This window comes from Capricornis sumatraensis, chromosome 2, assembly GCF_032405125.1.
Source record: "Capricornis sumatraensis isolate serow.1 chromosome 2, serow.2, whole genome shotgun sequence".
NCBI lineage: Eukaryota > Metazoa > Chordata > Mammalia > Artiodactyla > Bovidae > Capricornis > Capricornis sumatraensis.
This window is the reverse complement of record NC_091070.1, coordinates 81,968,281-81,983,066: the sequence shown is the minus strand read 5'-3', so window position 1 is coordinate 81,983,066 and position 14,786 is coordinate 81,968,281. Positions and strand designations below refer to the sequence as shown.

Genomic DNA, 14,786 nt, shown 5'->3' with positions numbered 1-14,786 from the left:
TATATTGAGCATCTTTTCATGTGTTTTATTAACTATTTGCATATCTTCTTTAGAGAAATGTCTTTTCAGATCCTTTGCCCTTTTTAAAATCAGGTTATTAGTTATCTACTATTGAACTGCAAGAAATGCTTACGATCTAGATACCAGTTCCTTATCAGATACATGTTTTATAAATATTTTCTATCATTCTACGAGTTGTCAGTTCTCAATAGTGTCCTCTGAGGCACAAAAGTTTTCTATTTGGGTAAAGTCTAATTTATCCCTTTTTGTATTTGGTTGCTTATGTGTTCGGTGTCATACCTAAGAAGCCACTGCCTAATCCAAACTGAGAAATGTGAATCCTCCAACTTTTGCCCTTCATGCACTTCTAGATTCCTTTACATATCAATTTTGGGATCAGCCTTGTCAATAGCTGGGGTTTTGACAGGACTATGCTGAATCTGTAGATCCATTAGTGCCAGCTAACTACATTAACCCTTTCAATGCATGAACGCAGAGTATTTTTCCAATAACTGCAGTATTCCTTAAATTTTTTCAACAATATTTCGCAGTCTTGGTGAACAAGCCTTGCAATTCTTTTGTTAAATTTACTAATAGAATTTTATACTTGTTGGTGCTCTTGTAATTAGAGCACCAACTTAATTTTGTTTTCAGGTTTTTCATTTTTAGTGTATAGAAATACAACTGATTTTGCATATTGATTTGGAGTCTTGCAACTTGATGAGGTCATTTATTATCTCCAGCAGATTTTTTTTGTAGATTCCTTAGGCAATTTTATACACAATATGCCATCTATAAACAAAATAGTTTCTTCCTTTCCATTTTGGATGTCTTTTCTTTCTTTTCCTTGCCTGTTTACTCTTACCAGTATCTCCAGGGCAATGTTATATAGAAAATGTGAAAGCAGATATCTTGTCTTATTTCTGATCTTAAGGGAAAAGTATTCAGTTATTCACCATCAAATATGGATTTTTCACAGGTCCCCTTATCAGGCTGAGGAAGTCTTCTTTCTATTCCCAATTTGTTCAGCATTTTTATAATGAAAAATATGAAAAGGTATTCACTTCTGTGAGGCCTTTTCTGTGTATGTTGAGGTGATGATGTGATTTTTGTCCTTTATTCTATCAATGTGGTGTATTACTCTGACTTGATTTTTCTAAGCTGAACTAACCTTGCATTTTTGAGTAAACTTCAGTAGATAATGGTATAAAATATTGTTTACATATTGCTGAACTCAGCTTATAAGTATTCTGTTGACAATTTTTGTTGAGGGATATTGGTTTGTGGTTTTCATTTCTATGATGTCTTATCTGGTATCCTGGTAACACTGTCTTCACCAAAAGAGAACAAAAGCATTCCCCTATCTTCTATTTCTTGGGAAGAGTTTATAAAGAATTGGTGCTAAAAAAAAAAAAGAAAAAAAAAAGAATTGGTGCTAATTTTTCACTTCATTAAGTACTGGGTAAAATTTATCAATGAATTCACTGTTCTTGGCTTTGTACTGTGGGAAGATTTTTTTCATAACTAATCCAATCTCTTTTCCTGTGACAGGCCTATTCAGGCTTTCTTTTTCTTCTGAAGTCAGTATATAGGCTGTTAGCATCTTTCCAGGAATTTTTCCATTTCCACTAGATTTTAATTTGCTGCCATACAACTGTTCACAGTATTATAATCCTTTTAATTTCCATCAGTTCAGTAGCAACACCCTCCTTTATTTCCCCAATTTGACGCTTGCTCCTTGGAAGAAAAGTTATGACCAACCTAGATAGTATATTCAAAAGCAGAGACATTACTTTGCCGACTAAGGTCCGTCTAGTCAAAGCTATGGTTTTTGCTGTAGTCATGTATGGATATGAGAGTTGGACTGTGAAGAAGGCTGAGTGCCAAAGAATTGATGCTTTTGAACTGTGGTGTTGGAGAAGACTCTTGAGAGTCCCTTGGACTGCAAGGAGATCCAACCAGTCCATTCTGAAGGAGATCAGCCCTGGGATTTCTTTGGAAGGAATGATGCTAAAGCTGAAGCTCCAGTACTTTGGCCACCTCATGTGAAGAGTTGACTCATTAGAAAAGACTCTGATGCTGGGAGGGATTGGGGGCAGGAGGAGAAGGGGACAACCGAGGATGAGATGGCTGGATGGCATTACGGACTCGATGGACCTGAGTCTGAGTGACCTCGGGGAGATGGTGATAGACAGGGAGGCCGGGCGTGCTGCGATTCATGGGGTCACAAAGAGTCGGACATGACTGAGCAACTGAACTGAACTGAACTTTCTCTTTTTCTTGGTCTGTCTACCTCAAGGTTTGTCAATTTTGTTTACCTTTTTAAAGAAGTAGCTTTTGCTTTTGTTTTCTTCTATTTTATTTATTTCAGATCTCCTCTTTATAATGTCCTTCCTATTTCTTCCTTTAGGTTTACCTTGCCCTTTTTCCCTAGAATCATAAGGTGAGGCATTAGGTTATTGATTTGAGATATTCTTTCTTTTTTAATAGAAGTATTTGAACCTACAAATTTTCTTCCAAACACTGTTTTAGCTGTATCCCATAAGATTCGGGTGTGTATTTTCTTGCATTAATTTCAAACTATTTTCTAATCTCCCTTGTGATTTCCTTTGTCTCACTGGTTATTAAGAACTTTGTTACTTAGTCTCCACATATGTTTAGAGACATATTATTTTTGTTCCTCTATTCTTTCAATACAATCTTCTTTTGTACTAAATACATGTTATCTAGCATACTGTTTAAACATTTTGGCCATTTATATTATTACTATATTATTTTTTAGCTATTTTCTTAACAGGGAATTAAAATTAGCATCTTGCCTTATAACAATCTAGCCCGGATTAAAAACTACTTAATTTCAATAGTATGTAAAAACTTTCCTCCTATATAACTTCATTTCCATCCTCTTCCTTTATGCTGTTATTGTCATGCAAATTATAGCTTTTAAAATGGCCTGCCCTCCGACAGAGATATGTAATTATTGTTTTTTATAGTTGTCTTTTAAATCAGATTGGAGGAAAAAAGATTACAAAATTATTTTTTTTAAGTTACAAAATGTAAAAGATACATTTATACTATCTTTTACATAGTACAAACTATAACTTTATAGTTGCCTTTAATGGTACTCTTTATTACATCATATGCTTTCAAATTACTGTCTATGTCCTTTCATTTCAGCCAGAACTCCCTTTAACATTTCCTGTGGGACAGCTAGTAGCAGTCATTCAGGATTTGTTGGCCTGGGAATGTCTTAATCTCACCATAATTTTGAAGGATAGTTCTTCTTGTGTCTGTGTATATGTGTGTTTTGGGATTTTTTTCTTTTTTTGGCTGCACTAGGTCATCACACCTGCACAGAGGCTTTCTGTGTTGTGGAACACAGGCTCTAGGCATGTGAGCTCAGCAGTTGTGACACATGGGGGTCAGCTGCTCTGCGGCATATGTGATCTTCCCTGACCAGGTATCAAACCCATGTCCCTTGCATTGGCAGGCAGATTCTTAACAACTGGACCACCAGGGAAGTCCTAAAGGATAGTTTTAGTGAATATAGAATTCTTGATTGACAGACTTTTCTTCCAGCACTTTGGATATGCCATGCCATTGTTCTCTAGCCTCAATGGTTTCTAATGATTAATCAACTGTCAATCATACTGAGGATACTTAGTGCATGCGTGCATGCTAAGTTGCTTCAATCATGTCCGATTCTTTGAGACTCTATGGACCATAGTCCACCAGGCTCCTCTGTCCATGGAATTCTCCAGACAAGAATACTGGAGTGGGTGTGGGGACTTTCCTGACCCAGGGATCAATCCCACATTTCATGTTTCCTGCACTGGCATGCCAGTTCTTTACCACCAGCGCCACCTGGAAAGCCCAGATGTGCCGCTTTCAACAGTCTCTCTTTACCTCTAGATAGTTTAATTATGATACATCTAAGTCTGAATCTCTGAATTCACTCATCTTATAATCTGTTGAGCTTCTGAGATGTATAGATTAATTTTCTCATCAAACTTGAGGAGACTGGGGCCATTATTTCATGAAATATTCTTTCTGTCCCTTTCCCTCCTTTCCCTCTCAAAAGTTTATATGCCTCATGATATCCCATAGGTCTAGAAGCTCTACTTATCTTCTTCATTCTTTATTCTTCCTATTCTTCAACTCAACTGATCTGTCTTCATGTTTACCGATTCTGGCTTCTGCTTATTCAAATCTGCTATTGACCCCTTCTGAATTTCTCATTTCAGTTACCGTACACTTTTTCCCACTTCAAAACCGATTTGTGTGTATCTAAAATTTGATATTCTCCATCTGGTTGGACATTGTTCTCATACTCTCCTTTTGTTCTTCAGATATGGTTGCCTTTATGTCTTTAAACATATTTAAAATAGTTTAAAAATTCTGTCTAGCAATATCAATGCCTGGATTTTGTCAGAGATAGGTTTTTACAGATTCCTTCTTTCCCCATGTATGGATCATAGTGTTGTATTTCTTTGCATGTCTCAAAATCTTATATAGAACACCAGACATTTTAAATAATATAACATGGCAACTCTGAAAATCACATTTTTTCTCTCTCCCCAGGATTTACTGTTGCTGCTGATTCTTATAGTTGCTATTTATTTAGGACATTACTGAACTAATTCTGCAAGTTTGTATTCTCTGTCACAGGTGACCATGGAAACCTCTGCTCACTTAGCTTAATAAACAGCTATTGACTGGAGGGATATATCTTTATATGCCTGAAACCAGTAATTTTCCCAGTCTTTGTCAAGGGTCATTGAGTGCTTATGTTGAAGCATACATCCAACATTCAGCTAGGCAGTTTAGAACTCTGTCTTACCCTGCTCACAGGAAACCTGAATGTTATCCTGAGATAAGAAATCAGGATCTCTTCAGGTCTTTACTGAGCATAGCCCTAGGCACGTACACAGTCCTATGCATGTGCTTAGCCACCTAAATTCCCATGAATACACAAATACTTTTCATAGCCATTATGGAAACCTCATTCCCCAGGTGTTCCTTTTAAATGTTTTGGCTAGTTTTTGCCCCAGCTGTTATCTATTGCATCAGAGAGTTGCAACATTCAACAACTGTTTCTGACTGTTTTGGACAAAATCCCTAGATCAAAGGTTATTCATACTGGGAAAGCTCTAAGTCAGGTTAAAAGATAGCCTTGTAAGTGGGGTCTTCCATGAAACTACCAAATAGGTTAAATAATGACAATTCTCTGGGAATGGAGCTCTGAAGGAGTACCAGTCCCCTTCTACCCCCTCCAGTGGTTGTTCCACTTCTGATTTTCATTGCACATCTAGGCTATAGGTTTTCAAGGCCACTGAGGGAGGGTGGTGAGCAGTGCAAGCTTAAACACTATAAAATGCACTGACATTAATAACATTCAGTCTTTTTTCTTGTATGTACACTTTCCAAATTACTGCAGGCCTTTGATGAATTTCTTGAGCTCCAACAAAGTTATTCCGACAATTTTTGCAAGTGTTCTTGTTGCTTTTATGGAAGAGATGCATTTTCAGAAGTCCTGTCTCCCCTGCTGAACTGACATTCAATCTAAAACCCTTACTCTTAATCACCACACCATAGAGCCTAACACAGAATGAATTTAATAGTAATGGTCAGGGTTTTGTTGTTAAGAAAAATGCATTTAATTGTCTTAAGTACTGGGCAGAATTGCGGATAGACTACTGCATAGAAACCCTAGACCCAGGGCTTACCAGGTGGCACTAGTGGTAAAGAGCCCAGCTGCCAATGCAGGAGGAATCCTAGGTCCTGTTTGTTGTTGTTGTTTAGTTGCCACGTCATGGCCAACCCTATTTAGGTGATATCTAAATTAGTTTTAGTACCTGGTTATTTCTGGAAAAGGATCGTCACTGGAATCCTTCTCCCACTTGAAAAACAAATGGGAGTACATTAGAGTCATGCAGCCCTCTGTGTGGGATGGTGAAGAGGAACAGGTTATGTGGGAACCATTAACACTCTCTACCTACAGACACTATATGAATGGCTTCAGATTTTCTCCCTGTAGATGAAGACACTGAATGACACTTTAAATTCTCATTCTTGCCTCTTACGCCAATGCCACAGCTGAATTTCCTGTCTCTCCCTAGTCTTTTTAGATGGATTAAAATTCCTCTTTGGCTATATTTTTATGTAACTCCAAAAGAAACAAATAAGCATCACTGCACCCACAGCAACACACTGTATAACCCATGGTCAAGATATGATCTCCACTGTACTCTCTAGTCCAGGCTCTTTCTTATTCAGAAGGAGTAAATCAGAGGCAAGATGGATGACACCACTGGAAGAGCTGTTCTTCCGTACCTCACTGTTCACCAGAAAAATCATTATCATTTCTAATTTTACCTCCTAGCAGGGCCAACATGGTACCTCATTCAAACTGCCTGTTTACATGACTCTACTAGGAATATTTTATGGTTTCCTAATAAACTGCCATAGCTATAACTCACAACTATAACAAATTTATTCTTCAAACAATTAATTGAATTAATTTTTTTACTTAAAAGTCTTAAAATGGCATTGTGTTCTCTAATATAGAAATCTATAAAAAAAAGAAAAAATAACAGTCAAAAGAAGATTTAAATTTGATATTCTCATTTGTGCTCAGCTGGCTTGATGAAGAAGAATGTTAGAGAATTCCTTAAGAAAATCAAGAATTTTTTTTTTTTTTTGGTTCAGCAACAAGGTATTTCTTGACAATTAGCTAAAAGTCCACTGATATTTATTTCCTTTAAAAGATACTCTCAAAGGAAGTGAAAATATATTGCATTCTGTATTCTACATTTACTTTCTTCATTAGAAATAATATTTTTGACATCTTCTAATTCACAATCTGAACTTGGTTATCTTCTGCCTTTCACATGTTCTACTTCTGTTTAAATAATCTCCAATTCCTGTTTCACTCTGATATATCTGCATTCTACTTATGGTGATTATAAAAGTTCTGAATCTACTACTTAGTCCATTTTCAGTTATTTTGTTAGTTTCTATTGTGCAATACTACAATGTTCTAACTTTATAATATCCTAAACTCACCAGAAAAGAGCAGGTGGTAAATGGTACAGAGGGAGGAAAAACGCTAAATTTTGGCACTGACACTAATATGCAGTAATACAATTATTCTCTGTAACAAACCTGCTCACTCAGTGATTGTCTCAAAATGCAAATGAACTATCTTTTTTTTTTCTAGATAAAAAGGGAAATTTTTAAGTTTATGCAAGGGGGACTTTCTAGCATGTTGGTCATACTCTCTTTCTTAACATAGAAGATAGTTTCACAAGTGTTTTCACTTTGTGATAATTCACTGAACTGTGTTTTGTTCTATGCACTTTTATGCATACATGTCATATCCCAGTATAAAAGAATTTATTACACGGAAGCTCTATGCTGGCCAGAAAGAGAAATTAGATTAGAAAACAAGAATCTAGAAATTATCAAAGCAGAGATAATACAGGCTCAGTTGATTGATCATTAGAAGCATTAGTAACACTGCATGTCTTTGTACTAATACTAATACACACAGAACCAGCTTTCACAAATAATAATTTAAATGCCAAAAGAACATACAATGTAACTTTTACAGAAAGCAAAGTATTTAATAGTAAATATAAGAAAAGTTTATTGTCTTAGTTAAATCTTCATAGAATATGTATCAATTTCCAGAATTGATACATTTTTCAATATTGATACATAAATTGATGTCCACTATAATAAGTAAGACTACATCTTTAAAAAAAAACTTTTCCTTTTAGTTTTTTGCTGGTAACTGTAGTCAATAATGCAGTATATATTTGAAAGTGGCCAAGAAATTAACTTGTGAAAGTTCTCACCACATACAAAAAATGTTTGTAACTCTGTGATGGTTGGAATAGTGATGGATGGAATCATTTCACAGTATATATAAATACTGAATCATTATGTTATATACCTGAAACTAATATAATGTCATATGTCCATTATACCTCAATTTAAGTTTGTTTCAAGTTTTTTTGCAAAGATAGCCTCTTAGAAATAATTTTGGCAAAGGCAAAGCAGTTTTAAGATTTTCCTTCTATTTTCAAAAAATATATATAGTTCTATTCACAAAGGCCGGTTCATACACATTATAATCTGAAGTACAGAAATGAAATTCAATTGCTTTGGCCTCTCATTTTAGAAATACAATCTTTCTAATATTTTATTCATTTAAAAAATATAATAGCCAAATTTAAATTTTCACTGCTAGTGCACACGCCAAAAAGGCACAGAAGTAAGCCTAGGAGCCCTGAAAGTACAAAGTGTATCCTCCTGCACTTCTGCTGAGGCTTCTTGGCAGAAGCATATTACTTTAAAGGATTACATATGTATTAGAAAATCCTCACTCTGCAGCAACGGTCTATCTAAGGTTAGAGCTACAGCAGGGGGGGGCACACAAAAATGTATCCAGCTTTATCCATTTCTAACTTTTAAAGTAAAATTCAGCTAACTAAAGTAAGCATAAGGAAACAAACATTACACTTCATAACCAGACACTTTACAAGTATTATCTAATTTTCCCTCAATATTGAAGTTACTATTAACACTCCCAAGTAAAACAGCTAACAGTCACAAAATCAGTCAAGAGAAGAGATAACAACTGATTCAACTGATGACAACAGAGATGACAAGTGAAGCTGGGTTATCCACCATACTATGCTACCTCCATCCTAATTTTTCTGTCTCCTGATTTATGCTTCCATATTATGTTTCATTTGTAGTAAAAACTATGACTTTAGAAGAAAACAGAGAATGGTATCAATATTAAGTTCTATACAATTACATAATAATTTCACTTTTGGCTTAAGAATCTTACCAATGTCAGTATGCCTAAGAAATAACAGGTGCTTTACACTCATTATTCCTATCAGTATTTATTAATAATACACACACACACACACATAAAGTTCATCAGCACTCATTAGATCTGAAACACGATGTTAGGGCATGATTTAAAAAAAAAAACAAACAAAAAACAGAAGCATGGCAGAATACTGATGTCTATTGCTTACCAGTTTTTCTCTGAATGTGTCTTTTCCCAGCTTCCCTGAAAGCAACCACAGCTCTAAAAAAAGCTCGGAGAACTGACCATCGGAAAATAGCTACAGGATCAATTCCAATCATCCCAGAGATAAATGCATTCTTGCTACTTCTCAGAAGAGCTACAATGTCAGGACGCATATGATCTGTATTTTTTTCCCGGAAATCCTACATGAAAAAAATACCAGTGTTATTTTTGAAAAAATGTATTAAGCCAAGAAGAAAATGGGTGACATATTTGAACAGTGGCTGAATAAGAGTACAGAAGTGATTTCTGTGTTAGCCAGCTAGATGGACCAGACAGATATCCTCTATAAAGTCCCATCTAAGCCTAAAAGTATTTAATTCTATAATTCATTTAATTTAGAATGAACATTCCACCAACTCATTGCCGCTTGTTAAACATTAGTCTGGCAGAGATTCTAAGAGACTATCACATAAAACAACAAGAGAGTTGAGTAATAAAAACAAGCCAGAAATGAGAAGACCAGGAACAACATTTCACTCAAAGGGAACACCTACTACCTTTAGGTGGTGCTAAGTTGCAGGAGTTAGGAGAATGTTAGTAAGACTGAGGTCTAGAGCATTCTCGGCAAGGGTGAGAGAGGTACGAGAAAAGGGAGACAAATAGGCTATGCAAGCTATGCAAGACTGAGTTAGGAGTCCGGACTTTATTCAAGTGTCAAGGAAAGCCACTGGAAGGATAATGACGTGAACTAACTGATGTTTTAGAAACATCACTGATTGCTACTGAAGGAATTAATTGTACAAAGAATGGAGAAAGGTATTCCAAATAAGAGCTGACAGTGACTTGGACTATAAGGATGGTACTATAGGAAAGGGAAAATGGTTACATATTTGGGACATTTTTTAGAGGTAAGGGTGAAGGACTTGCTGGTGGATTAGAGCATTGTGAGTGAACAAGAGAATTAGGTTAACACCTATATTTTGGGTTTGAACAACGAGGTAGGTGGAGGTACTATATATACTAATATGGAGAAGACTTGAGAAAAGAGAAGTATGATAGAAATTGATGATCAGGAGATAAGTTTTGTCCAAGTGAAGCTAGAGATGGTGAAAATAATGACGATAACAAGCAACATTTATTGAGAAGTTACTAAGTAAATGGCACACTTCTAAGCATTTTACACATGTTGTCTCATTGAAGTTCATTTCATCACCTTAACAAGTCCTTGAGATAAATACACCTTAACAAGTCCTTGAGATGGATATTATTATTATTATTTTATAGATGAGGAAGTTGAGTCACAGAAAGGTTAACTATCTTGGGCCCTATCACACAGTAATGAGAAGAACACAGGTTCAAACATAGCCACTCATAACCACTATACTATGTCTGCATACAGACATCAAGTAGGCCGATGGACGTATCTGCCTAGAGTTTAACAGATTTCAGAAAACACATCTGGATATCATCAGCATATACATTTTTAAAGTTGGATAAGATTACCAAAGGAATGTAAATAGCCAGTTAAAACCACTTGCCAATGGAGGTGAGAGATGATAGAACAGAAGAAAATGAGTTTAAATACCTCACAAAAGGATAAGGAGGGCAAGAAACTTACACTCCTGGAAGAAGGTCCCAGACTGATACATAGAGTCTAGGCATTTGACTATAGCCACACCCAGATGGAAGGCTGCTGCTGCTAAGTCGCTTCAGTCGTGTCTGACTTTGTGCGACCCCATAGACGGCAGCCCACTAGGCTCCTCTGTCCCTGGGATTCTCCAGGCAAGAATACTGGAGTGGGTTGCCATTTCCTTCTCCAGATGGAAGGACTGGTGAGTAAATCACTTCATGTCAGTGCAGCTTCACAGAATAGCTCTAACTCAGAATTCCTGGAGGGTCACGCCTAGTATAATATCATCAACCCTCATGTCCACAAGGCAGCTTGGACTCATCCTGCTACCTTTGGGACTTTCCTTTCCTAATAATTCTTGGTTCTCCTGAAAACAGGGGGAAGGGGGAAACAAGTCAGAAGTCTTGGTGCTCAGTTTGTCCCTAAATACCTTTTGAGCAAAAGTATATATTATAAAAGTTAGCAAAACTGAGGAAGAATTTTCAAATCAAAATGCCAGCAGCAGCAAATACTGAGGGCAGACACACAAATGTCAGGCACTAAGTTAAGCACTATACATAACTAATTTAATTCTAACAATTACTCAATAAAGTAGATTCAATTATAAACCAAACTTCACTGCTAAGTAATCACAGAGATAAAGAAGTTCGTCAGAAGTCAAACATAATAAGCATTGCTACAGGAACTAAAACATCAGTCTGCCCTGCTCCAAAGATTATTCTGTCCTATTAACAACTACACTGTAAAATCTAAAATTCTATATCTCTTTTCCATGTTGACAGTCATCAACATTTCCCAATGTAATGGTCCTGTCTCTCTGCCTTCATATTCCTACATTCCTAAGTATTAATAAACTAAATCACATCATAATCACATCATCATTGAAACTCTTCTGTTGCTTTCTACAACAACACAGCTTGTGACTTACTACTTGTATATTGTGCTATCCCTTCTCAGTCCCCACTGTTGGCTCTGTATTGAAAATTCTTAAGAGTTTAATCTTGTGTACCCATAGTTTCTGATCATCCTACATCAGTTTATCTCAACCATAATTGTGGCTTAAACTCTATCTAAATGATGAAACCCAAATCTGTATTTCCAGCTCAGATATTTCTTGTTAAGTCTGAAGATGCATTTATACATTTTAAAGGTATCTCAAACTTGAAAGAAAATGTTTAATACTAGTATTGCTTATATGCTTTAAAGCAGTCACCAGTGAAACCATGTGGACCTAGAATTCCCTTTGTAGAAAATTTTAAATTACTGATTCAAATTACTTAACAAACATAGGATTTTTAAGTTTTCCTATATTTTCTTGTTTCAGTTTTGGTGATATTTTTCATGGAATTTTCAACTTTACACTGTCAAATTTATTAGCAAAATATGTTCATATCTTCTATAGAGTGTGTAGTTAAATCCCCTTATTTGTTTCTGCTACCAGCAATCTGTGAAGCTTTCTCCTTTCATTAGTTATTTTCTGTTATCTTTTACTTACACAGTTTTCCCTTGAACAACATGGGGGTTAGGAATGCTGACCAAAACCACAGCTGAAAATCCCCATATAACTTTACAGTCAGATCTTCATAGCATCTACAGTGCTGCATTTGCGGATTCAGTCGATCATGGATCACACAGTACTGCAGCATATATTTACTGAAAGATGTCTAGCATAAATTGTTATTCAGTCGTTCAATAGTTTCTGACTCTTTGCATCCCATGGACTGCAGCACGCCAGGCTTCCTTGTCCCTCACTATCTCCTGGAGTTTGCTCAAACTCATGTCCATTGAGTCGATGATGCCATCCAACAGTCTCATCCTCTGTCACCCTCTTCTCCCCCTACCCTCAGTCTTTCCCAGCATCAGGGTCTTTTCCAATGAGTCAGCTCTTTGTGTCAGGTGGTCAAAGTATTGGAGCTTCAATTCAGCATCAGTCCTTGCAATGAATAGTCAGGGTTAATTTCCTTTAGGATTGACTGATGTGATATCCTTGCTGTCCAAGGGACTCTCAAGAGTACTCTCTAGCACCACAGTTCAAAAGCATCAATTCTTCAGTGCTCAGCCTTCTTTATGGTCCAAATCTCACATCCATATAAGACTACTGGAAAAACCATAGCTTTGATTAAGCGAACCTTTGCTGGCTAAGTGACTGTCTAGGTTTGTCATAGTTTCTGTTCCCAGGAACAAGAGTTTTTTAATGTCATGGCTGCAGTCACCATCTGCGGTGATTTTGGAGTCCAAGGATATAGTCTATCACTGTTTCCATTTTTTCCCCAGGTTATTTGCCATGAAGTGATGGGACCAGAAGCCATGATTGTAGTTTTTTGAATGTTTAGTATTAAGCCAGCTTCTTCACTCTCCTCTTTCACTTTCATCAAGAGGTTCTTAAGTTCCTCTTCACTTCAGGCCATTAGGGGGGTGTCACCTGCATACGTGAAGTTGTTGATATTTCTTCCAGCAGTCTTGATTTCAGCTTATGATTCATCCAGCCCAGCATTTCCCATGATGTACACTGCACAGAAGTTAAATAAGCAGGATGACAATATATAGCCTTGATGTACAAATTTTCCAGTTTGTTGTGATCCACATAGTCAAAGGCTTTAGCGTAGTCAATGAAGCAGGTGTTTTCCTGGAATTCTCTTGCTTTTTATATGACCCAACAGATGTTGGCAATTTGCTCTCTGGTTCCTCTGCCTTTTTTAAATCCAGCTTGAACACCTGGAAGTTCTCAATTCAAGTACTATTGATTTAAATACTATCTTGATTGAAGTACTAGCTTGAAGGATTTTGAGCATTACCTTGCTAGCATGTGACATGAGTTCAACCATGTGGTAGTTTGAGCATTCCCTGGCATTGCCCTTCTTTGGGATTGGAATGAAAAGTGACCTTTTCCAGTCTTATGGCCACTGCAGAGTATTCCAAATTTGCTGGCATTTTAAGTGCAGCACTTTAACAGCATCATCTTTTAGGATTTGAAGTAACTCAGCTGGAATTCCATCACCTCCACTAGCTTTGTTCGTAGTGATGCTTTTTAAGGCCCACTTGACTTCACACCCAAGATGTCTGGCTCTAGGTGACTTACCACACCACTGTAGTTGTATGGGTCATTAAGACCTTTCCTGTACAGTTCTGTGTATTCTTACCACCTCTTCTTAATATCTTCTGCTTCTGGTAGGTTTATATATTTTCTGTCCTTTATTGAGCCCATCTTTGCATGAAATGTCCCCTTGGTATCTCTTATTTTCTTGAAGAGATCTTTAGTCTTTCCCATTCTATTGTTTTCCTCTTATTTCTTTGCATTGTGCACTTAAGGCTTTTTTTAATCTCTCCTTCCTATTCTTTGGAACTCTGCATTGAGATGGCTAGATCTTTCCCTTTCTCATTTGCTTTTCACTTCTTTTCTCAGCTATTTGTAAGGCATCCTCAACCATTCTGCCTTTTAGCCTTTTTTTTTTCTTGGGGATGGTGGTCTTGATCTCGGCCTCTTGTGCCATGTCACGAATCTTTGTCCATAGTTCTTCAGGCACTCTATCAGATCTAACCCCTTGAATCTATTTGTCACTTCCACTGTATAATTGTAAGGAATTTGATTTAGGTCATACCTGAATGATTTAGTGGTTTTTCCCTACTTTAAAGTCTGAAGGTTGCAATCAGGAGTTCATGATCTGAGCCACAGTCAGCTCCTGGTATTTTTTTTTTTTTTTGCTGATCGTATGTAGCTTCTCCATCTTTGGCTGCAAAGAAGATAACCAATCTCATTTTCGTATTGACCATCTGGTGATGTCCATGTGTAGAGTCGTCTCTTGTGTTGTTGGAAGAAGGTGTTTGCTATGACCAGTACATTCTCTTGGCAAAACTGTTAGCTTTGCCCTGCTTCATTTTGTACTCCAAGGCCAAACTTGCCTGTTACTCCAGTTATCTCATGACTTCCTATTTTTGCATTCCAGTCCCCTATGATGAAAAGAACATCTTTTTGTGTGTGTGTGTGTGTTCATTTTATCATGTCTTTTAGGTCTTCATCGAACCATTCAACTTCAACTTTTTTGGCATTAGTGGTTGAGATACAGACTTGTATTACTGTGATGCTGAATGGTTTGCCTTAGAAAC

General features: G+C 36.7%; 1 protein-coding gene across 1 annotated transcript in view; it reads right to left on the bottom strand.

The window, feature by feature from the left end:
- The window catches only part of MYO9A (myosin IXA), a 183,603-nt gene that overhangs the window by 108,049 nt on the left and 60,768 nt on the right, over positions 1-14,786 (bottom strand). The window contains exon 13 of the mRNA XM_068964194.1: positions 9,057-9,252. Within this exon, the coding sequence (XP_068820295.1) occupies positions 9,057-9,252 (196 nt within the window). The remainder of the gene's footprint in view (positions 1-9,056; positions 9,253-14,786) is intronic.